Genomic DNA, 23,968 nt, shown 5'->3' on the forward strand with positions numbered 1-23,968 from the left:
CTAAAGCCTTTTGAAAACCTCAGTACTAGGGGAACAAAAACATCGACCAGTTTTCAACTGGGGGATGATACCAGAATAAGGCAGCCAAATTCTTTCTAAGAGACCTGAGAGACTCCTTCAAGGACTAGTGAAAGGCAGTTGGAATACAAATGCCAAAGGGATTGCAAAAGAAAGAAATTCCAATTTGTTTGGTACCTCTTAAAAGTAGATTTATCTGGTTTGGGGACAGATTTGCTAAAGAGCTGCTGGAGAGCTTCAGTCCACAAAAATCTAATGAAGTTCATGAGATACAAAGTCACAACATTCTTGTTCTACATCAGACCTTGGCTCCATGAAAGCCTTGATGTCCACAGCTAATGCATTCATAGGGGTGGTCCACAGTATAAGCAGTAGGACTTGTGAAATGGTACCAGAAAAAAAGAAAAAGCGTCCTGTTTAGACATGTGAGTGGCTTGCAGCTTCTCTGCATTATATGAAGTCATGGCTGACAGATCCTTTAGCTGAGGAGTCTGTTTAAGTACATAACTGTGGCAGAAGGTGCCAGTTGCTAGAGTCCGTAGTCATACAGCATTGTTTCAAAGGTCCATCCCTCAGGGCAGGACTTGAAGAGAGCTAACTTTGACCTCTTGAGGGACCTAACTGGAAGAATCTCCTGGGCCAGGGCCCTAGAGGGAAAGGGGTCCAGGAGAGTTGGCTAACATTCAAGCACCACTTCCTCCACGCTCAGGATCAGTGCATCCCTACAAGAAAGAAGTCAAGCCAGGGGTGCAGGAGACTTGCATGGATGGGCAAGGAGCTCTTGGGAAAACTTAAACAGAAGAAAAAAGTGTACATGATGTGAAAGAAGAGACAGATTCCTTGGATGGAATATAGGAACATTGTCAGAGAATGCAGGGATGCAGTGAAAGCCAAGGCCCAGTTACAATTAAATTTAGCAAGACACATCAAGGATAACAAGAAGGGCTTCTTCAAATACATCAGCAGCAAAAGGAAGACTAAGAAAAATATGGGTGCACTGCTAAATGAGGCGGGTGCCTCTATGATGGCGGATACAGAGAAGGCAGTCACTGAATGCCTTCTTTGCTTCAGTCTTCACTGCTAAGGCTAGCCCCCATGTACTACCAAGTCTGGAAATGAGAGAAAGCCTGGAGAGAGGAAGACTTTCGCCTGGTTGAAGAGGATTGGGTTAGAGGTTATTTAGGCAAGCTAGACACCCACAGATCTATGGGCCCCAATGCGATGCACCTGAGGGTGCTGAGGGAACTGGTGAGCCTCTCTCTATCATCTTTAAAATGTCCTGGAGAATAAAAGAGGTGCCTGAGGAGTGGAAGAAAGCCAACATTAATCCAGTCTTCAAGAAGAAAGGCCCAGGCTACTACAGGCCAGTCAGCCTTACCTCTATCCCTGGAAAGGTGATGGAGCAGCTCATCCTTGAGGCCACCTCTAAGTATGTGGAGGAAAAGATCAGGAGCAGTCAACACAGATTCATCAAGGGGAAGTTAGTATTTAACCAACCTGATAGCCTTCTGCAATGAGATGATTTGCTGGATGGATGAGGGGAGAACAGTGGATGTTGTATACCTTGACTTCAGCAAGGCTTTCAACACTGTCTCCCATAACATCCTCCTGGGCAAGCTCCAGAAGTGTGGGATCCATGAGTGGACATTGGGATGTAATGAGAACTGGATGGGTGGCAGAGCTCAGAGGGTTGTGCTCACAGTGCCAAATCTAGTTGGAGGCCAGTGGTTATTGGTGCCCCCCAGGGGTCAGTACTGGGTCCAGTGTTGTTGAATTTATTCATCAACAACCTGGATGAAGGGACAGAGTGCACTCTCCGCAAGTTTACAGATGACACAAAAAGCTGGGAGGAGTGGCTGACATAGCAGATGCCTGTGTAGCTGTTCAGAGGGATCTGGACAGGCTGGAGATTTGGGCAGAGAGGAACCTCATGAAGTTCAACACAGACAAGTACAGGGTCCTGCACCTGGGGGGGGAACAACCCCACGCACCAGTACAGGCTGGGGGCTGACCTGTTGGAGAGCAGCTCTGAGGAGAGGGACCTGAGGGTAGTAGTGGACAGCAAGTTAACCATGAGCCAGCAGTGTGCCCTGGTGGCCAAGAAGGCCAATGGGCTCCTAGCCTGCATTACGAGGAGTGTGGAAAGCAGGTTGAGAGAGGTGATCCTCCCCTCTATTTAGCCATGGTGAGGCCACACCTGGAGTACTGTGTGCATTTCTGGGCTCCCCAGTACAAGAGGCACGTAGAACATCTAGAGAGAGTACAGTGAAGAGCCACAAAGATGATTAAGGGATTGGAGCATCTGTCCTATAGGTGAGCCGGGCCTGTTTAGCCTAGAGAAGATGGGATTGAAAGGGGATCTCATATATTCCTACAAATACCTGAGGGGACAACATAAAGAGGCTGGGGCCAAACTCTTCTCAGTGGTGGCCAGTGATAGGACAAGGGGTAACAGGTATAAACTGAACTACAGGAGGTTTCATCACCATATGAGGGAGAACTTCTCTACAGTTTGGGTGACAGAGCACTGGAACAGGCTGCCCAGAGAAGTTGTGGAGTCTCCTTCTTTGGAGATACTCAAAACCCATCTGGATGCCATCCTGCTCAATATGCTCTAGGTGATCCTGCTTGAGCAGGGGGGTTGGACTAGGTGACCTCTGGAGGTCCCTTCCAACCTCAACCATTCTGTGATTCTGTGAAATTATACCCTGCCAGCTGCTGGACTGATCTAGCCTCATTGTGCATGTGGAAGCATGGTAGCACAAGCTGTTGCAACAAGCCCCTTTCTGATGTTCTTCAGTAAGACTGAAGTGTGAAATAGGTCTTTGCACTTGGAATTCCTTCTTGAGAAAGTTAAAGTTCTTGGTGATGGACAGTAGAGCACTGACCTCACCTGCAGAGTCAGTCAGGATAAGAGTGGTTTCTCCTGATGGTTCCTTAAGCCTAGAGAATAAAACACCCTATGCTAATATCCCCATGGACCTGCTATGCAGAGTGACTGAAAAATCTAACTTTCAAGGCAGGTAAATGCAAGGTGTAGGGAGGATGGTAACCATCTTACTTGAGATACCAAATGCTTTCTAGACCATCTGCATGATGCTGGTACATACGACATGAGACACAAAAGGTCTTAAACCTTTCTGAACAGCAGTTGGCGATGAAGTAGGAATATTCTAGGGTACCTAAAATGACCCTATTCACCTATGATTAGGATACTGAATTCTTCCTTCACTCCTTAACAACATTTAAGTTCTTGTCAAGCACCTATCTCAGAGAGATAGGAAGGTTACAACTATACTTGTAGTGAAGTTCATTGATCATCAGTAAGGAATTTAATGCAAACAGATTTACAGATATCCTCACTGATACATAGAAGGAAAAGATCTGCAAGTTGCGAACTGAAAAACAACTAGTGGCATCCAACTATACTGCAGAAGAAACTCTCAGAATTTGTTAAGACCCATGATGTTGAAGTGCTACTGGCTAAACCAGGAATGTTGAGGCTGAAATCCTCAGGGTGAGAGTATGCAGCTCTCCAGCACATTGCTTGAAGGGTTTCCCACTCTTTGAAGAGTCACAGACTCAATACAATTTTGAAGACAATTAGGAAAGAGGAATGTCAGATGACTATTAGCATTCTGTGTGGTACCTATCATGGATGCTGACTATTAAATTCAATCCAAAGACCTCTTTGCTTTCCTACATCAGACTACGAGAAGTTACAGACTGACGTGAAAAGGACAGATGAATACACATGTGTTTTTTAGAGAGTTGAATTTCTTAGGAGCATCAGATTTCCTCTCTAAGGGAACAATATCTGCTTTAGCAAGACTGCTGGCTGAAGAGAGGATTGCGGGGTATGATACTTCTAAGGAGAAATCAGGAAATCAAAGGCATTTTGACTGTCATTATTACCACTAATAGTTTCGCATTTGCTTTGGGGATATGAGGTTTGCTTGCCTAAACAAAAGCTCTTCCTAGGCCATTAGGGACTACTTTCTGACCATGTTGTATTTCAAGAAGAATTTTAGTCACAAACATCTACGAAGTCTTGGGGAAGGCACTGTAAACTGTTACTGTTTGAACGTGTTTATGTTCTACCCTACTTCCATGTAAGAAACAAACAATAAAACCACCCCATATTTATAGTTCTTGTGCAAACAAAAAAGCCTGACATAGCTCTAAAAATATCCAGCCAAGCTTTAGAATGTGGATTCTCTTACCTTTTCACAAAAGTATAAAAGAAATTGAAATTTTATGTTCTGGTTATTTTTGAGCTGTAAGAGTACCACTATTTTGACTGAAAGAAATGAATTAAACTTGCTGAAACAAAATATGCACTTAAAAGCTCAGAAAGACAAAAGCTTATTCTACTCAAGCTAAATAAGAAAAGGAAAAGCAGTGTTTTCAGCTGAGTGAACACATGGATAGTCCAGCCCCAGAAGAGTAACTAATGAAAAAGAAGATGGTTTAGAATGGCATAATTATGATAAATTATAGCATTTGATTGAATAAAATATAATAACACTGACCATAATGAAACTTCACTAGAAGTCTTGACTGCATTTTTCTGTGCATTTTAAAGCACAAACAGAAATGTAGCTCATGCACTGAGTAATACAATCTGCTACGTGCACCTGTATATGCACACATTCCAGATGGTGGAGCAATATAAACTATTTGAGAGGCAGTGGCATAAGAGGCATTGTAAAAATGTCAGATCATAGACTACCAGGACAGAGAAGGAGAAAAAAAGTCCTAATGGAGTGAAAAACCTTTAGTTTCTCCTGGAACAAGCATATTGCTTTGCATATGTTCACAAAGTTTAGACTCGCCTAGTTACCTTTAATACATAATTCACACCTACAACTTTCAGAACTAGCATCACATAAATTTTGAATTTTATAGAAAGAAAGAAAGAAACAAACAAACACCTCTATGAGATTTCCCTTTACTTCTGCACTTTATTCTTGCTCCTAAGGAACAACAGCCATAAACAATCTAGTAACTAATATTGACCTTAACGAATTCTAGAAGTTGCATTGATTATAAAAAGACTCTAGTGCATGTGTAATGCCTGTATGATGGTGCTCATTGCTGGCTTTGCATTTCTGCTCTTTACTCAGTGCTAGTTATACTGCTTCCGTCACCGCTGGCAATATCAGGGTTAGATCTCCTGAAGCAAGAAATTTCAATTAAATGAAGTGTTGACTCTGACTCTTGCAGAGTTCAGAGACAACTCATTCAATCAAGACCCCTTTATAGTAAACCATTTTGCCGAACTCATATCCATAATAAATAAATCTAAACATATTCCTGAATTACTCCTGTTCCCTAGAAAACACCGACCCAACGTTGCCTGATAAGCAAGAGCATTACAGAGCCAGTGAAGAAGCGCCCCTACCTGACTGCGTAGGTCATGCGGTCAGGACGGATAGCTCTCATTATGCACAGGCGCTGCAGAGCTGACTTGTTCTTCCATTCCTGGGGAAACTTCTCCTTTTCAGGACACTCAGATTCAACAAACTTCTTCCACCGTTTTGCAGAACCCTCAATATCCCGATCCAAGTTTCTGAATTCTTCCATAGATGAGAGAGCCTAGAAAATTCAAGGAAGGTCTTCAGAAAAACAATCCTATATGTCCTTGAACTTGAACTGTTTTTCTAACACTACTGGCTGCTCATGCTTTCCTCTATCAGAAAGGCCATAGTTGGAGCCTGGGAACCACAACCAGAACCCCACAAAGATCAGATTTTGTCCTTTCTCCTTTTCCCTGCTCTGTTGTCAGCACATTGTCACAGTAACAGATATCAACATGGGTGATTTGCAAGGCCACAGCAAAGGGGGACTGGGGACAGTTTCATACTTGTGGAAGGTACATGCTCTGAGGGGTTTTTTGCCACCTGCATCTTCTGAACTGAAGCACGTCTCAAGGCTGCCCACAGAGTGTCAGCTCTAAAATCATGCTGCACCTAACACAGATTCCCTGAGGCTTCCACCCACATAACTGCGAGGACCTTCCCCTGCCAATGAAGCCACAACTGCATCCAGGTCTTCTCCCCTGCAGCGCAGGCACGGTGACATGGGAGTTTGGAAGGGACAACACAGGAAAATCTGGCGTCATCCACAATGCAGCTTTCCATAACCCAAAGTGAGAGGAAATCTGCTCTCCTTGTTTCAAAACCAGAACTCAACAATCTCAGGTAGCCAGCACGTGGTACTATGAGTTATCCCAGAAATGAGTGATTTGAATGTGGGCTGGAAACCGTGAGCCCACCTCTGACAGGAGAGCACACTGCTGGCATTCCCATGAGCTGCAAGTCTGTAAATAGTCTCCCTGCTGCTTCAACAGAAGGCATTGCGCAGCAAAACCACAACTGATGGTAAAACCTGCCTTTGGGTCTGGGTGCATGCACTGTGAGAAACTACAAAACTGGGACTTCGCCATGCAGCTGAGCAACCACAGACCCACAAATCTCATTAAATGCAAACTGTAAATCCAAGAATTATAGAATTGTTTAGGTTGGAAAAGACCTCTAAGATATAGCCCAATGGGCAGGTGATGCCTTTGTATAGACATGCTTTGTATAAACACATGTAAACTACTGTGCCAGTGTAAGATCACTGGGTTCTTCATGTCCCAAATACAAAGTCTAGCTTCTTGGTGCTACAGGCCTGTAGCAGAAACAGGTAGCTGAGGAACATCCGGAGGTGATGTACAGCTGAGCAATGAAGTGCCTAAATGATAATTACAATGAAAATGTAGCTAGAGTTTTTTCTTTTTTTTTAATGTTCCTGCCACTGTAAAGAAGTGGTGTCTATAAATATTACGCAGAGAAGTAAAGAATCCAAATTATCTTTCATACAAGTGGTAGCAAAACATATTGCACTACTTGTAAGGTTCTTTTGGATTTCAAGCAAAATTCTCGCTGAAACAAACATCTTCAGCATATTTTGCATAATCTAAAGCTGCAAGCAGTTGAACATGAAGAGGAAAAGACAAGTGGTGTATAAAAGACAGTGAATGAGCTATTTGCTATAGAAACAGAAGGACATGCTCAGAGCAAAGCAGAAACTTCTTGATGGGCAGAGGTGTTCCGCACCATTAATGCTCCAGCTCACATCCCATACAGCTCTGCTACAGAAAGCAGTCAAGAAAGCGCCTTGAAAAATGCTGGTGTCATACCTTGTTCAGATCAACTGAAAAAATACACATTTTTCAAAGGGCTTTGAAAGTCAAGCAAATGCCTTGACAGAACCGCTGAGAGATTGCCTTGGATATGATGCTGTTGCAAATAAGGCAGAAGACACTGCAGGACGCTCTGCTGGAATGGAAGGAAAGCCATACTGTCCCTCTGGAAAGGCTTCCCAATGAGAGTAGGAGAGCAGGGTTAAACTTTGGTCTTTCTAACAGACTGAGTTTACTTAGAACCATGCTTCAACCTGGAGAGTGAACGAGGGGAAAAAGCACATCAAATAGGCTCCTTATAATGAATGAGTTCATGCTTTCAGCAGTGAGAACACCAGTAGATGATGGAGAGAAAGAGGTCACAAGGTTGATCCCCATCAGTGCCACTGACACAGAACATTTGCTGAATAGTACACTCATAGCATAACAGATGCAATAGTTGGAAAAATCTTCAGGAGGTTTCCAGTCTAACCTCATGCTGGGAGCCATGGTACCAAAATGCTGAACCATGGTACCAAAATGCTGAACTCTAAAATGGAGCCTCCTCAGCCCCTCTGGATGTTCTGTTGTAGAGCTGCACTACCCTCTTGGCAAAGATTATGTCAAATCTGAACCACCCTAGCTGCAATCTGTGACAGTTGAAACTTTTATTACATTCACTGCAACTAACAAGGAGAGCTTGGCTCAGTCATCCCTCAGCTGTCCTAACAGAAGCTGTAGGCTGCTATGATGCTGCTGCATGGTTGTCTTCTTCAACCTATACAAGACACTCTATCTTTCTTCACAGGTCAAGTGCTCAAGGACCAGAGTCAGAGCTATAGGCACAGATTTACTTGTAGATATTTCTATACATGCTTCTGGAACAAGTCAAGCCTTGACCAAAGTCACCATTTCATCGGTAACTCTACAAAAAAAAGATGAGAGCAGAGCACATGCAATACCACTCAATAGCTGCAGAATGGACTGACTTCGTCTCCATGCCAAACTGCCAGGGACACTGAGAACTGTGTGAAGAAGGGTGTGAGCAAAGTAGTGACTCAACAGATGTTGCTTCCAAGAGTGGATTATTTGTGATGTGGAGAAATTTCAGCAGCAGAAGCCATTGCTCTAAAATCAGAGCCACATCTTGCTTTCTGTGGAAAACTGGAAACCAGTATACAGAACATGAGAAACTGAAATTCACTGGAGCAACACCATACATTCTGATCTGCCAAGTGTCTTGTCCTTGCAGTGATAAATATATTTGATGCACCTCTCTTACCTGCGCACAAAACAGTAGTAAATGCTGAATTCAGTGGATTCATCAGTGCAAGTGCTTATATAAAACATTTTAACATTGTTGACTTTTGAAGTGAGTTACTTAAAATATCACTTCAGAACTTTGGCTGCTGCTGCTGCTTCGAGAATTCTCTTAGTGATGTTAACAAGGGAGACTCTGAAAAACTGCTTTCTTCTTACAGAATGACAGACATGTAATCAGAGATGATAGTCTCCCTCTCTCCCTGAACAACATGTTGCAGAATTAAGAAAGCTCTAATTGCAAGTATAAAGTCTCTATTATATAAATTAACACTAAAATTTTCATTAGTCAACAATTTTAATTGCATTTATTAGGACTGATGGTATTAATAAGATATGTTACTATTTAAAAGCTGCAGCAGTGAAAGCTATCTCAATCAGTAATCTTTCTGTGAATATTAATTGCTTTTCAATACCTGCTGAGATATTTTCCAAGAATCTTAGACCAACAATAATATATCACTGTTTCCAAGCAGCAGGAGGTAAAGCAGGAACATAGATAGGGACAGATCAACCTGTGTAGTAAGGCTATTTTTGTCAACATAATGAAGAATAAATTTGTCAATTAAAGTTGTCATGGAAATGAAGAGAGACAAAAAACATTGACCAAAATAAAATATGAGCAAAAGGACTGGAGGGCTCTAGTTCTCGTCTATGCAACCCACATTATAATCATCTCTGATGGCTGGAAACAGGAGGGTCTTTGGTTTATATCACAAAATAAGACTTTGCCAGCAAAACAGGGCTTCTCACACTATGTCAAAGCATGGATTGTTGTTCTCTCTGAGTGATTTTTCATTCACTGAATCACAGACAATTTGCTTTATCACTTCAGTTTGCTTTGACAGTTTCTCCTCTAAGTCAGAACCAACTTTAAATTGGAGCTGAAATGTCAGCAGTTCCATGAAGTTCACAAACTCACAAATGTAAACCCACTCTTTTCCCCCAAGCTTGTAGGGAATACAGTGAGTATCAGCCATCATCTTGGAGAAGGAAACCCTAGTTACCACAGCACAAGAGTTGCTGATGTGCACTCCTTGAGAGAATCAACCAGAGGCCAAAAGGAAAAGGGAAAGAGCCTGAAGACAAGGACATGACAATGTCTCAGAAGGACAAGGAGAGGTCCTAGGCAGATGGGCACAATGAGATGAGGTACTCATCTCACCCTCACTGCTTGCTGCCTCCAGAGGCTGAATCTCCAGTGGAAAGAACAGCTTCTTAGGCCTGGTATCATTGCTGCCACATGCAATTTATCTTCTATTGCCAGATATACAGCAACAAGCTTTTGTAAATCTATTAGAGAAAGCACATATACTCTTATCACAAAAAGACAGTTCTTCTAAGGACACTACACAGTCGAAACTGGTCCCAAGTTTAGACACTGCTTCATAACATTTTATTTAATCTAAATCAAAAAGAGATTATCTCTTTGTTTTCTTCCCACTGGCACTAAAAGAAAACATTTTAAAGACTTTATTATATATATACTATTTCCATAATTTAAAATATCCTACCCCAGCATCATCTAGCTCTATTCTTAACAGCTCTGGGGCAAGCCTAGCCAAAGCAGCTCCTCATTACCATGCTCTGCTCCACCATAACTAACATGGAAAGTAATACTTTGCTAAGTAATACAGATGCTAGGTTAGGTTTGCTATCCAGGTTAGGAGTGCTTCCAAAATGAGAATTAGGATTAGATTCAAAGCCTACTAACGCTGCAGTAATTTAAAGCATTCTAGCTGGGCAGCTGTCCCCACAGCTCGGCTGCGCATGTTGGAGCTATGTTCCAGCAACCTGCCTGGGAGACACAGTGCTCCCAGGGAGGAACAGGGAAGTCCCATCACAACTCAGCATCCTAGGCTACCTGTCTGTACATGGCATTGTATAGTTTGGAGAAGTTTATGTGTGAAATTTGCAATGGGGTTAAAGCAGAGTGGCTGCATGAATGTATGACACTTGGAAACAACTTCATTTGTTTTCAATACATCCTCTGAAGGTCTTCCGTTGTCCACCCACACTGTAAATTATGCTTATATAAGTAAATATTCATAATTTCTTTTCTTCATTTCCTGTGGGTGGCTCACATCTCCTTAGGAATACCAGCATCCTCACAGCTGGAGAAAGAGAGCTCCTGGAAGAAGTCAAACCTGCATCTGGCTCAAACTGATAGATTGGATCATTCAGGAAGGAGACATATAGGCAGATGAATTACTCCATCTGAATACTACTGTTAACTAGGAGAATTAATGTAGAAAATGATGGATTATTTCCATCTTTCCAAGACTAGGTTTTTGCTTGTATTATTCATTCACTGAAGGTGTTGTTCTCTGTTTAGCTACACTACCTGCATTATTCAACTCATGAGGAAATCTCTTCTGAAGGTAAAAATAAAGACATGATGGTTTTGTCAAACTTCAATCACAAGCTATCTATGCCAGTCCTTCACTGTCCTCTGTCACACATTTTCCAAATGTCCAGTGGGAATCTTTTGAGCAGTACTTTGAGATGTCTCTTGCTCTATCTTCGACTTATTTATAAAACTGATTGCTCTCTTCCCTTCAGAGAAGCCTTTTTGAAGATTGTACCCTCAGTCTTCAGGCCGTCAGACATAACTCCTCCTTTTCTCCTCCTCAATCTCTCCTCACAGTCATGTTCTCATGACACTTCTCACTGCTTGCCTCTGTTTCCAGAATCTACACATCCTTCGGGAAATGCAATATGCAAAGATCAAACCAGACTTGTCCAGGGCAGAGGCCTGGACAACTCTGAGTGAAGTGGTGAGTGTGTCCCCACGACTCTGTCGGACTATATTCATTGCACAAGGGCGTTCCTATTCAGGTACTGGTGATAGTGAGGTGCACTGTGGTGCACACAGTGGGGATGGTTCTCAGATCATCAGTGCCTCCGCAGAAGGCCATCTTATTATGTTCTTCTTGGTGTTACCAGCAGGGTTCCAGAGATGGCTCTAGAGATGTCAGAGGTCAGCTGAACTATGCCTCAGACACTTAGTGCCTCAACACTGCCACGCAAAGGAAACAGTTATGAGCTGTACCATGTTACAGAAATAAGGAGCTCAAACAGAACCTTTACAGAAGATGTAGATTTAAACAGATGAACTTATAAAGAGGAGCCATATCCCAGCCATCTCCCTTCATTGCCCTTCTAAACACATCTTACATACCTAGGCACAATATTTTGGGTCCAAAGTGGGATGACTGCTTGCACTCCCTTCGTTGTTAGCAGAGCTCTGCTCTCTGCAGTCACTTTTGGGACCACAGCTTACTCGAATCTTTTCAGGAGTGCACTGCAACTGATTTTTTTTCCTATCTTTCAAGCAAAGCAATATGACATTAAAAATACACAATGTCTAAATATATATATATATATAATATATTTTTATATATATAAATATATATATATATATTTGATATCTAAAAGATATCTTTTCCATTCCATTTAGAGGGAGCAAGGAATTTACCATTCAAAATGACCAACTAACGGCAGGCTCCAAGTCATGGCAGGGTGCACTGCAATTGAAGGACATGGCCATAGAGACATCCAGAAAAACTCAATTTCCACTCTGCAATCAAACCAACAAAGTACGTCTTTAAATATTTGATGAGATCAAAATCTCTGCTGTATCTCAGATAAATATCACATGATTAGCCAGCAGGTTAAAAAAGAAAAGGAAACAAAAGACAGAAGGATCTCAAGTAGTATTCTGAGATGCTGTGAATATTTCTCTGAGACTTGACTGCTGGTGAGGACAGATGAATGTCCTTAAGAAACTTACAGATGAGAGCAGATAAATGCACATTGGAGTGTCATAATCAATGTTTTCTATCAAAGATGCACTAAAAGGCTGTACATCTAAAGAACTGAGTTAACTGAGTTAATGGAAGAGATTTAATTAAGACTATGATTCTCTAGCATAATAATAATTTTGAATGTACACAGAAAGCTGTGAGCTGCAAGTCTTTCATATCTGACCAGCCTGATCAAAGGACCTTGCTTATGTGAAAAGAACACAATATATGCAGCAGTCTGTATCACAATGAATCTTTGACGAGAATGAAAAATTTCAGGGTCTGAAAACTGTATAAAGTGAATGTTGGAAGAGCATTTTCTGTTCTTTTGTCAGGAAAATCCAGTTTTCTTAAATGTAAAATATATGATATGGCATTTTTTCTCATAAGCCACACACAAAATCTTATCATCCACATTCTGCAAAATTATAAATATGGAGTTAATACACTACTTTGTCTACTGCTGTTCTCCTCCTCGAAAGCTGAATTCAGTATTTAGAGCTCATTATTCAACATCACGTTATTAAACAATGCCTTTTCAGTAGCGTTTTCATATCTACATAATGAAAATTCTTCCTCTTCAGAAAAAGATGAGGGAAATGATTGGGATGAAGAAGTAATCCAAGTTGGCCAGGTGTATTCTTGCTGTTTATTAACTAGCTTCACTTATCCTATGGGACACATCTGCATTCAGCAATGAGAACGCACTGCAGAAAATATCACAAAGAAAATCAGACTTGGGAAATGTTCATTTATGTAATGGAGATCCAGTGCTGCCTCTATCCAGCCTGAGGGAACAGGCTGTCAAGGCAGGAGCCAAATGCACACACAGTTAATCACAGGCAATGGTTCTACAGGAGGCACAAGGCCATGGGGTCAATGTGGACATGGCTCCACAGGAAGGGAGCACAAAGGGAGCTGGAGCATGGGAGAAGTTTGCAGCACAGAGCATTGGGAGACACAGAGAAATCCATTCACCAACACTGAGCTAGTCTCAGTGGCCTGAGACCCACCCCAATCTCCTAAAAAGGGCTAGTTGCAGCCAAGGCAACCACAAAAGCAAGGGCCACATTGACACACAGAACCTGATGATGCCATTTCTGTATCCATGCTCAGAGCAGAACCATGGCATGAGCTGACTGCCTTCTGGACAGATGAAGAGCAGCTCTACATGCTGCTCTGGGTTGAAGGGACCCCAGTGCATCATTTCAGACAATCCTCATCTCCTATACAGGTAACAATACCTTCAGCTTCAGGTTGTACACAGAGGAAATTGAGTTTCCCTCCGTGGAAATCTTCAAAAGCCACCTCAACATGGTTCTGGGCAGCCTGGTCTAGGTGGCCCTGCCTGTGCAGGGAGTTGGACCAGATGACCTCCAGAGGTCCCTTCCATCCTCAATCATTCCGTGATTCCATGATCTTTTGGCACTGGAGATTTTCCAACAAAGGAAGGGAGAAAAAATGGGGAAAAACCTACAAAGGACCACCTCTACACTGATTCTGTTTTAAGTTCAATCTTAAAAAAAAAAAAGGGGGGGGGGGGGTGGAAGAAAAAGTGGTCCCTTGCACACATTTCTGGCCTGATGCCCTATGCAGTTCAAGCAGTAGCAGCATTGTATCGTTGTGGTCTAAGGTGTGGCTATACATTTACACATAAAAGTGACCAACAGTCAGAAGAAACAGACAAGCATGCACGCAGAGAAGAAAACTTCTTCAGAAGTACCAACAGAAACCACAACTTTCAAGCTAAGAACAGGGAACACAGCAGGTGAAGCAATTATGTTGAGTTGTAATAAAGGAAATTGAAAAAAGAGAGAAAACCTCAGTAAAAGAATACTTCTGACTTCTCAAGGGATCACTATTAAATACCCACAATAGTGGTAACTGAAACAACCAACACTATGGAACACATACGTCAAGGACTCAGGAAAGGTACTAGATTTACTCAGTGGCGTAGTTTTCTCCCTATCCTGCTCTTAACTAACCCTTCCACAAGCCAGAGGCAGTATTTGCACCGAGGCTGGCAGCTGTGTCCTCTGCTAACCTCTCCCCTTACTCCAGAGCTAACAAATGTGCCTCCACAAGGGCTCCACAGGAATTATCTTCTCCCATAAAGGCTGACTAAGGAACTGAATTGAGTTAAGCTCAGAGCAGCTTTTTCTCAACCTGTACTAAGTTTGAATTCAGTTCCTGTGCCAGGCTTAAGAAAGCACTAAAAAGCTTGTAACTTACCTATTTTTCCAAGAATATCAGCAGATCTAATAAAAAATATTACCTTTCCCTAAAAACTGAGCCCTTCTAGACAGGTACATGGATTTCTTCATTCAGTGGTAAATATTGAGCTTCCCTGGCACAAATGTTACAGCACACAGCTCTGGGAAACTTTTTGCTGAACTTAAAAGAAGCTGGAAGATGAAACCATAAATGTGTGTCAACTGAGCAAGTATCATGAGCTGAAAACAGCTGCACAACTGCAGAGCACTATTAGCCTGTATATATTATTAATCAAACAACAATAAGAAATAATCTGCTAAATTACACAAGGCTGTTTGTATGCCGAGAGTCCTCAACATTTAATGAGGTTTTCTTTGAGGTTAATGTGCCCAAAATTGGAGGCACAGAATGGGCCACAAATATCAATATTCATTTCTTTTGGCACAGCTATCTTGGCCTGATACCTCTGGCAAATGCAGTGTTTTGTGCAGGAGCATTTTCAATGTTCCTCTGAAAAAATTATACAGAGTGCTAAATTCCACTTCAAATTTGAAATATGAATCTGAAATGTATTTTGCTCAAGCTTTGTTGAAGAAACAATTTATTACAGCACTTAATCTTTCTGATAAAAGAAAAGGAGATTTTAGCCTGCTAATAAGCTGTATAGAAGCCATGACTAATTAACCTAATTATAGCAGTCTGTGACAAAATGTGATTGTACTAAAACTATGCCTCAAGTAGCTGGAGTTGCCAAAAACTCAAAGGCTAATAAAACAACACACATTAATAGAACATAAACACTAATAAAGTTGACATCAGCTGTATTATTTATAGTAGAATCAATATTGCAAACAATCATCACAAAAGACAATCTGAAGAGTATTCAGTAGCCGATAATGAAGAATTCATTATCCAGAAATCCTGAAATATGTTAAGTTAGGGCAGATCATTGACCAGTGGCTGCAGCTCCTCGAGATGTGCAGTTCACGGGGACAGCAGATGCACAGTGAGGTTAGAGACATCTCATTCTTGGAGCCCTCCTGGACGCATTCACATCCTGCCATCTTACAGCTCAGCAAAAGGGTGCACAGAGCAGCTTCTTCTTGGTATTGCGCAGTTTCCATCTCAATCACAAACCCCAAGAGACTCAAAAGGAGAGAGGAAGCTGAGTGGGAAGGGCTTACCTCAAAGAAAACCAGTTACTGCAATTCAGCTTCAGGCGGCAGTCCACTTCTATGCTCCCTCTAAATTTCTACGTGTCTCACAATAATTCTCCAGCAATCCCCATACACATAGCGACTGAGTGATAGCTACCCAACACCACATCAATTTCGGATGGATGGGCGAAAGATAGTGGAGTGCAGGCTGCTGCTGGCAATAAAGCTGGGGCATGCAGCTGATGGAAAAGAAGACAACCTTGTGCAGTGATGCACTGACACTGTTTGAGCTCTGATGAGTATGAGCTCCTTACCACTGGTCTCATGGCCTGCTCAGACACGGTATGCTTTGCTCTTCAATGCTCTTTCTCCTGGATATGTCAAATACACAAGAATGGCAAGAATTAAGTCTGAAGAATGAATGATAGGGAGTTGATGTTCCTTCTGGTGTTTATAAGCCTGAGCTGACTGTACCAACGTCATCACAGTAGTGAGGCAGTTGCAGCAATCATGATGGAGCACAGGGGTACATGAAAGGCCGTTATACCCACGTGTGGAATGGAGCTGGCTGGCACAGAAAGCATCATCTCACGAAGCAGAAAACTCACTGCAAATAGAGAAGGTGTCTGCATGGAGAGTGTTTCACCTTCAGGCAGGGTTGATAAAGGCATCCTTGTGCACTACGAGTATAATGTTTTCTATGATGCACCAAAGGATCTCCAAAAGGAGAATCAGAGCCTGATACCTGTGCAATATATGGTGGAAGTAAGTTCACCTTCCAGAAGAAGCTTGTAAGACTGAAGTAGAAAGAAGCTTTGCAGTGCAGAACCCTTTCAGTCAGTAAAGAATTCCAGCTCAGAAGGACTTGAGGAACTGAAATGCAGAGTTCATGATTTATATCCCCATGCTAAACATGAGCAGGGACAGAGCAGAGTTTAGAAAGCCTGACATTTCAAACAATAACATGTATGTGCAGGTACGATCTATAAACACCACACAGTCCAAAGAAAAAATACGCTATTGCTAAGCATGGGCTTAGTGGCTGAGCTTCCCTAATTATGTGTGTTAACCTTAAGTGTTCATTTAATTTGTCTTCAAAGGGATAACAAAAAGAAAGCTGCTGCTGTCTAAACAGCAAAGCACCAATAGTAAACAAAAGGTGATTAAAGAAAAGGGCGTAGATTTTTATTTTTTTTTAAATCCTCCATTATTATGGAAATACATCTTTGAGAGGATGAACAGGGCTAGTTAGTTTAGCAAGAAGTTACAAATTTATTTTATGGCTGAAAATGTGATAGTGACATTTTCAGGATGAGCTAGGTTGCTTCTGTTTGCAGAATGAGGAAGAGGCTCCACCTTCACTGCTGGTGAAGAGGTAGAGATGGTAATTCCTGGTCAGAGCAGAGATGTTTGGCATGAATATTTCCTCACCATCATTTGAAATCTCTGTGGGTGACCTGGACTAGCAGCATCAACTCCATTTGATTTCCGAACTGTTGCCTGAACTTAGAGTTCTGTCTCTGGGTTACCTTAAAAGAAGGTGTTTGCCAAGCAAAGCACAGCCGAGCATAGCCTTGACTAGGACATGTGGCACCACAAGCCAGGACTTCTGCAAAACTCTGGTTAGCCACCAGAAGTTGTATGAACAGGAAAATAATATCAGAGATGTCTTGGACCTTAAGACCTTGTCTGGTCATCCTCCAGGAACTAGACACACTCTCAGTGTGTTAGAAGGGAGAGGAAGGGAAATGCCAATGTCCCAGAAGAAATTTTAAGAACTATTCTGATGAAACCAGGATGTCTTTCCTCCCCACTTCACAGAACCACAGAAATGTCCCATAAAAGCAGCATGTTATAAATAAAATTGATTCTTAAATCCCAGCAGGTGCCAGAGAATGATCAGCTGTCACAATAAAACAAAGGTACAATCTCAGGCAAGGTGTGAACAAACACGTGTAACTTGAAAAATATTCCTATCCCTTCCATAAAACAAATCATGCCCTGCTGAATCAGGTCCAAATCCAGCACAATTCACATCTGTTGAAAAACACGTGCAAAGTTGGGGTAATGCACACCTCTCTAGGATGCTCTTCCTCAGCTCTCGCTCCAAAACACATGGCAGTTGTTAGACTGCCTCACTGCCACGATAGCATTTTCTGTAGGTCTATCACCTGGCACTGCTCTGTCCTAGGACATCTCTGCAGATGGTCATATATGCCTTTAAGTCTCACCTCCTCCAACATACAGTGAAGATGTCAATGTCCTTTACAATCTGTAACCACAACACCCAGAGGACATTCTCATTCCCATCTTACAGAGAGAAAAGCCTAAATCTCAATGGGAAAAATCACCTTCTCGGAGACACACATCAGGAGTAGAGTCACAAAGAGCCCACAGATTTGATCTTTTACCTTAAAGTATATTTTACCCAACTGTAGGTACCTACAGAACTCTCAATTTCTGTGGCATTTTTGTGCTGCTTCTTATACATGGTCAGAACTTTGCTCACCCAGTGCTATAAGGTCTGATCTGACGGCTGCTGAAAGGCCCTCAGAAGAGACACGGGATGCTGATTTCACACAGCTCAGATGAAAGGTACCTTGATTCCTCCCCAGGAGTAATTAGACAGGAACTCCACAGGGCTTGTGACCCTGGTCTGTGCTGGGTATCTTAGTAGGAAATCCAGTTCTAGTGCGTTGATTTCTTTACTCATCAGAAGTATCTGTAATTTCAAACAAACAAGATATCCTTGAGCAGTCAGGATACAAAGCAGTGACGTACTCTATCAGATTAGTTATTCAACTCAAGTAGCTGTCAAATGCTCAGCTAAAAAGTACACAGTGCCCAATATTAGAGGGGTGTGATGAAACAAACCCTACAGATGCTTTGGGTTTCCCCAAAAGAGAACCCAGAATAATCATAAAGACAGGCAACTTAAGAAGGTCAATATATAGGAAAACTACATGTATGTGGCAAAAGCTGTAGTTTAGGTTCACACTGCTGGCAGAGACACGGGTTGGAGGATGTGCTGCAGTCCCTGTACTTGATATCTGCAGCTAAATAACAGATAACTCCTGCAAGGAACCACAGCATGTATCCCTAGGGTAGCATCCCTTGCTACTAAGGTCTTGCCCATCTCTCACCATCTTGTTCAATTTTGAAAGTAACAGGAGACATACTCCAGTATGAGAGAGTGCTAACAGAAGCCTCACACTACGTGCACCAAGAGAATAAGCAGGTCCCTGAGATCTCAGACAACAGAGAGCTGGAGAGCATCTGGCCATTCAGCTACTCCCAGTGTTTTTAGCACCAATGGTGTCTCTGGGGAACACGTGGAGTAAGACTGCCAGAAAAATACTTGAGGTAATTCTGGAGAGCCCTGTGGGTTCATGATCCCAGCTGGAACTGCCATTCCAAGTGTACTGCCAGACTGCCGAAATGCCAGAGACAAAGTCCAAAAATCCTGAACAGTTTCTGGGAGGAGAAAGAGCAGTGCTGGAATGGTGAGTTTCTCATTTCACTGTCACAAATGCTAGGCTGTACCTCATTATTGCCTACAGGGCAATGGCTTCAGAAGCATGCCTGGCATCTCCTCCACCAACGATGGTAATGAGCTACTCAGTTCAATAGCCAGCTACTTTTTTATACTGGAGAATCCTGGGTCTCATTATCTAACTGTAACTGTGAATGTTGGTTTTCCTGATGTGCTGAAGTGATTCCTTAACTATTTTCAAAGCATGATGTAGTGATGCGTGCTACTTATATAATATATATAATACTTATTATATAAGTATTATATATATAATGCTTATTAATAAATTATTTAAATTTATTCAAATATATTTGAAAACGTAGGTGTCTTTTGGTTCAGAATTAAGCCTGACTGTAAAAAATAAGTTGACCCTTAACACGCAGACAATTAATTAAATATACCATTAGTTCCATTCATATATATATTTTTACCTTTTCTTTTACACACAGTATTTTGCTATGTAGAATTAAAAAAAAGATCATGGCAATCACTGGCAGACCTGTGCAGTATTTGTGCAGCTCAAATTTGGTTCACGTCTGCATTCTACATGTCGAGGCATTTAAGTAGTCATTCACTGCACAAACTTAGTAACAACTTCATAACATAATGCCAAGAGCTGTTTACTGTCTGAATTTGATTTCAGCACAGAGGTATACAAATGTCTCCTTGCTCAAATTGTAGACTAAAAATTATAGTATTACGCTAGACAAAAAAAAAAAAAAAAATAGCAGCTATGTAACATGCATTTCTTTTGGCAAAAATAATCAGACTCAAAGACCAGCTTCCTTTTCTGTTCTTCAGGCTCTGCAAGCAGGTATGTCTCTCTCAAACAACCGTTTGTCAGTGTAATGCGAATCAAACACAGCATCTGTGACTGTTATCAGCAAGACAGGCAGAGAAGGAAATCAGTTCCACAACCCTTGTATTTGCTGCTTTGATGCTGAAGGCCATGGCTGTAACAGTGCGGGCCTTCTCCACATGCTGTTATCTTTGCCAGTAAAATAATTCATTGCATACAAATGGCATACAACAGTGGTGTTTACCTGGAATGTGACTTGAGCAGTGTAGGTCAATTTATCACACTCAAACAGCCCTCGGGTCGTGTACTGGAACACGGAGAAGGTAATGCTGTCAATGAGGTTCAGCACTCGCACTTTGAGGTTCTCATCTGGAGGTGCCCTCTCCATGGCTTTCTGGAACACAATCCTGAATGCCTAGGTGAGGAGACAGAAAGACCACAATGGCTTCCAGACGCTCTTTGTGTGGATTACCTGAAGTGCTGCAATAAGTGAAGCCAACTCAGACACTTGATCTCTGCAGCCCACCCACCCAGCAGTACAGTCCACAGCCTCAGGAGGCAGGTGAAACATCCACAGACCAGTCTCTGTGTCTGCTTGTAGGTGCTTTTTCGTGAACATACAGACAGACATCGATGACAAACCCCATGACACTGTGATTGCTTGGGCTTAATAAAGTAGTGTGGAGAGAGGCAGACTGAATTAAGACACAATGCGTATAGAAAACATTTCTCAGACCAAGTACATTCTCTCAGAGTGATTACACACCCCACTTTCTCTACAAACATTGAGCCAAAGATACTGGTGTTCCCAGAGGGAAGCATACCTCTCATTTCAGAAACATTGTTGGAACTTAGAAAAAGCAATTCCCATACATACAAAAATATCCAAGGAGTATTTTACTGCCTGGATTCAACTAAGGACTGGGTAAAAAGGGCAGGCAGGGCTTCACCATATGGAAGTGGGATTAATCAACCAGCAAATTCCCCTTGGGAGTGGGTGCATGCATCAACAAGGATGCTATTATATAAGATACTAAGGATTCTTGCAAAAACATTCTGATCTAAATTTATTTTTTAAAAATAACACAATAAATAAATAATAATAAAAAAAAAAAGACTTAAAAAAAAAGACTTAAAAACTTCCAGAACAGACTGAAGAAAATCCATTTGCAAATTATCAGGCGACACTAGAGAAAAAAAAAAAAAAAAAAAAAAAAGAAAAAGAAAAAGCCTATATCCTGATTAGCAATGCAAAGACTTGATACACTGGGACAAAGTTAATAGGAAATAACCAGGCCAATACAAATTAATAACACCAACCAGGCGAGTCACGGCTATGTTGACAGCATTATGTTTAGGGCTCTACAAAGGAAGAATGATGCCTCAACAAATTAAAGTAACATTGATACCTACTGCATTATTAAGTAACTGCAGAATGGATTTTCCTACTTACATTTCTTTAAAGTGTTAAAACATGCTGTGGAGTCACATATAAATCTCATGTTTGCTAATTTATAATGGGCTTTTAGCTGTGTTGTAAGTATTTTTAAAATCATCTCTGTGTATCTTTACACAATGCTTTATGATCTGTCATCAAAATTTATTAGATAAAAACATTTCACCAAATAATTATCTATGTATTTATACACATTACTAATGTTGACTGGAAAACATAAAACAAACAAAATACAGATGAGGTAGATTAAAGGTGAAACTTCAGACACTCCTGTATCTGCCATGTATATGTAGAAAATCAATCTTTCAAAGGGCACCCTTGCATGAAAGATACATACATTTTCCTGGGAAATGTATTTCAGCATATGAGTTGTAGATAATGAAAAGAAAAGCTTCTTTGTGGATGTGGCTCAAAATATTGTATTCTCTCAATTACTTTTTCCAGGTCACTTGGCAATGTAAGAAACCATTTAGAAGTAGTACTAGATTACAATGCCATCTCATTTAACCCTCCATTCCCCAAAATACCTTTCTCCTGTAACAAAAAATGTTTTCCATGCATTAAAACATTAAAAATGGAACTCTTCAATAAATACCCAGAAGCTCTGCTGGCCAGAACCATTTTTACTGCAGCAGGTCCTTAGAAGCTGTGCAGGGGCCAAGACAGCCCCACTGTCTTGGGCAGCACAAACAGGACACAGAAAGAGGGGTTCTGCCTAAGAAGCTTCCAGGATAAAGGAGATAGTTTGAGAGAAGCCTCCCTCCCCACCAGCCAAGGAGCAGAAAACAACTGATCAAGTGAAGCTCAGACATGAACCAAAGACAGGAGCTATGAATTCATCACTGGGCATATATTTCACTCTAAAGATCTTGCTCCTCCTTTGCAGCAAGTGGAGTCTCAGCCCACTCATACTTGCCATAAAGGGGAAAGCCAATATCTCAAAGCTAACCAAGAAACTTGGAAACACGACCATTCCCACAAAAGCTGCTGCCTTCCCGCTAGGCTTTGCTGCCACACAGCGAGTAGGAAGTTCAGCCCCATCACTAGGACCAGTGATAATTACATTGCCATCAACTTGTCATGTTGGAAATCTTCTCCAGGTGTTCGAGCAGAAACAGCTCCAGGCTAGAACGTTCTCCAAAGGAGAGACACCATTTCCAGCTCTGTACGTAATGTGTCCATACACTACAGAGTGATACTTTGCTGAGCAGAGGATATTCTAGGTTAATAGGACAGAAAAAGAGAAAGAAAAAAAAAAAGGCCTTTGGAGCACAGCCCCTTTGGCTATGTCTGTTCTCCATATATTTTAGGAGCACAGACAGGGCAAGAAGTGGCCTCTCTCCCAACATCATCCCCATTGGGTGTCCATACTGACACCACAGGCATGCCTGCAGTTAAGCCTGCCAGCTGTTAAGATGCCCAAAAATCCCATCTGGATTTCTAGTCTAAGATCCTTGTAGGAAAGGTTGGAGTCCTCCTCTTCTGTCTGATGACTGGATGACATTGTGAGAAGAGCAAGAACACAGCCCATGTGAGGGCTCCTCCAAACTGTAGCTAAGCATGCGTGTGGACTCGCACTGACAGGTGGTGAGCATTCAGGTCACGTACATATTATCTATACCAACCATACGCAGATACTAGCCCCAAGTCTGGGGTCACACCATGCTGTTGACTATCTTAAAGGTTTTGGCAACTGTACCATAGGAAGCTTTTAGGCTCCTTAGCCCCAGCTGTTTGAGCTCTTCTTGTCTCGGACAGATGGAAGTGGGCATGATTTGCCTTTTGTACAAAAGGTGGCAATAAATCCCTGGTGTTGTGGTTGCAGCAGGACAGGACTGTGTTTAGAGAGAGAATTGATGATTTAATACTGTGTCATTTGGAAAGTCAGGACTGTTTCAAGATCAAGATCTTGAATAATTGCTAAGGGTTGCAGCAATTCTCATTAACTTATGAAATACCTGCACAGACATTATGACCCTCATGACATCACAGATACAGAATTAAATGCAAATATAAAGCAAAGATTAACTGAGGGAGAAAGTGACTCCAAACGCTGTGCAAAATCTCTGTGCATAAATATATAAAATACACAGGAAAAAAAAAAAAAGTACTTTATTGGCTCTTTCCCAAGATGATCTTTTTCAAATCCATTGCTCATCTTGATCTGCCAGGACAAAAAGTCTGTGCATATGGAGGAGATAACAAATGGCTTGTAGAGTTCTACTTTGCAAAAAACTTGAATTTTTAGTAATAAAGGCTGTTAATGCACCTCTAAGTCAGACTGTGACTTTTCACTGTGACTATGACTTCAGTTCACTTGCTTACAAAGAAACCAAGGAAAAGAAAGAAAAGCTAATTAAGGCTGATCTAACCTGATCTCAATCTAACCACCTGAGGTGGAGATGACCAGCAAATGGAGAGTCAAATACAGATGCCAGCCCACACGCAATATGTAGCACAATCGTACCTTTTCCTTCAACACTCATGCTGCTCATCAC

The 23,968-nt window shown here is 41.7% G+C and overlaps 1 protein-coding gene across 1 annotated transcript in view; it reads right to left on the reverse strand.

Moving 5' to 3' along the window:
- The window catches only part of DNAH9 (dynein axonemal heavy chain 9), a gene marked incomplete at both ends in the record, with an annotated part of 197,253 nt that overhangs the window by 43,817 nt on the left and 129,468 nt on the right, over positions 1 to 23,968 (reverse strand). Inside the window, 3 exons of the mRNA XM_084298353.1 lie at positions 5,423 to 5,616; positions 18,283 to 18,405; positions 20,259 to 20,429. Coding sequence (XP_084154479.1) covers positions 5,423 to 5,616; positions 18,283 to 18,405; positions 20,259 to 20,429 — 488 coding nt within the window. The remainder of the gene's footprint in view (positions 1 to 5,422; positions 5,617 to 18,282; positions 18,406 to 20,258; positions 20,430 to 23,968) is intronic.

The sequence above is a fragment of the Netta rufina genome, assembly GCF_964035555.1.
Source record: "Netta rufina genome assembly, chromosome: 19".
In the NCBI taxonomy this organism is placed as follows: Eukaryota; Metazoa; Chordata; class Aves; order Anseriformes; family Anatidae; genus Netta; species Netta rufina.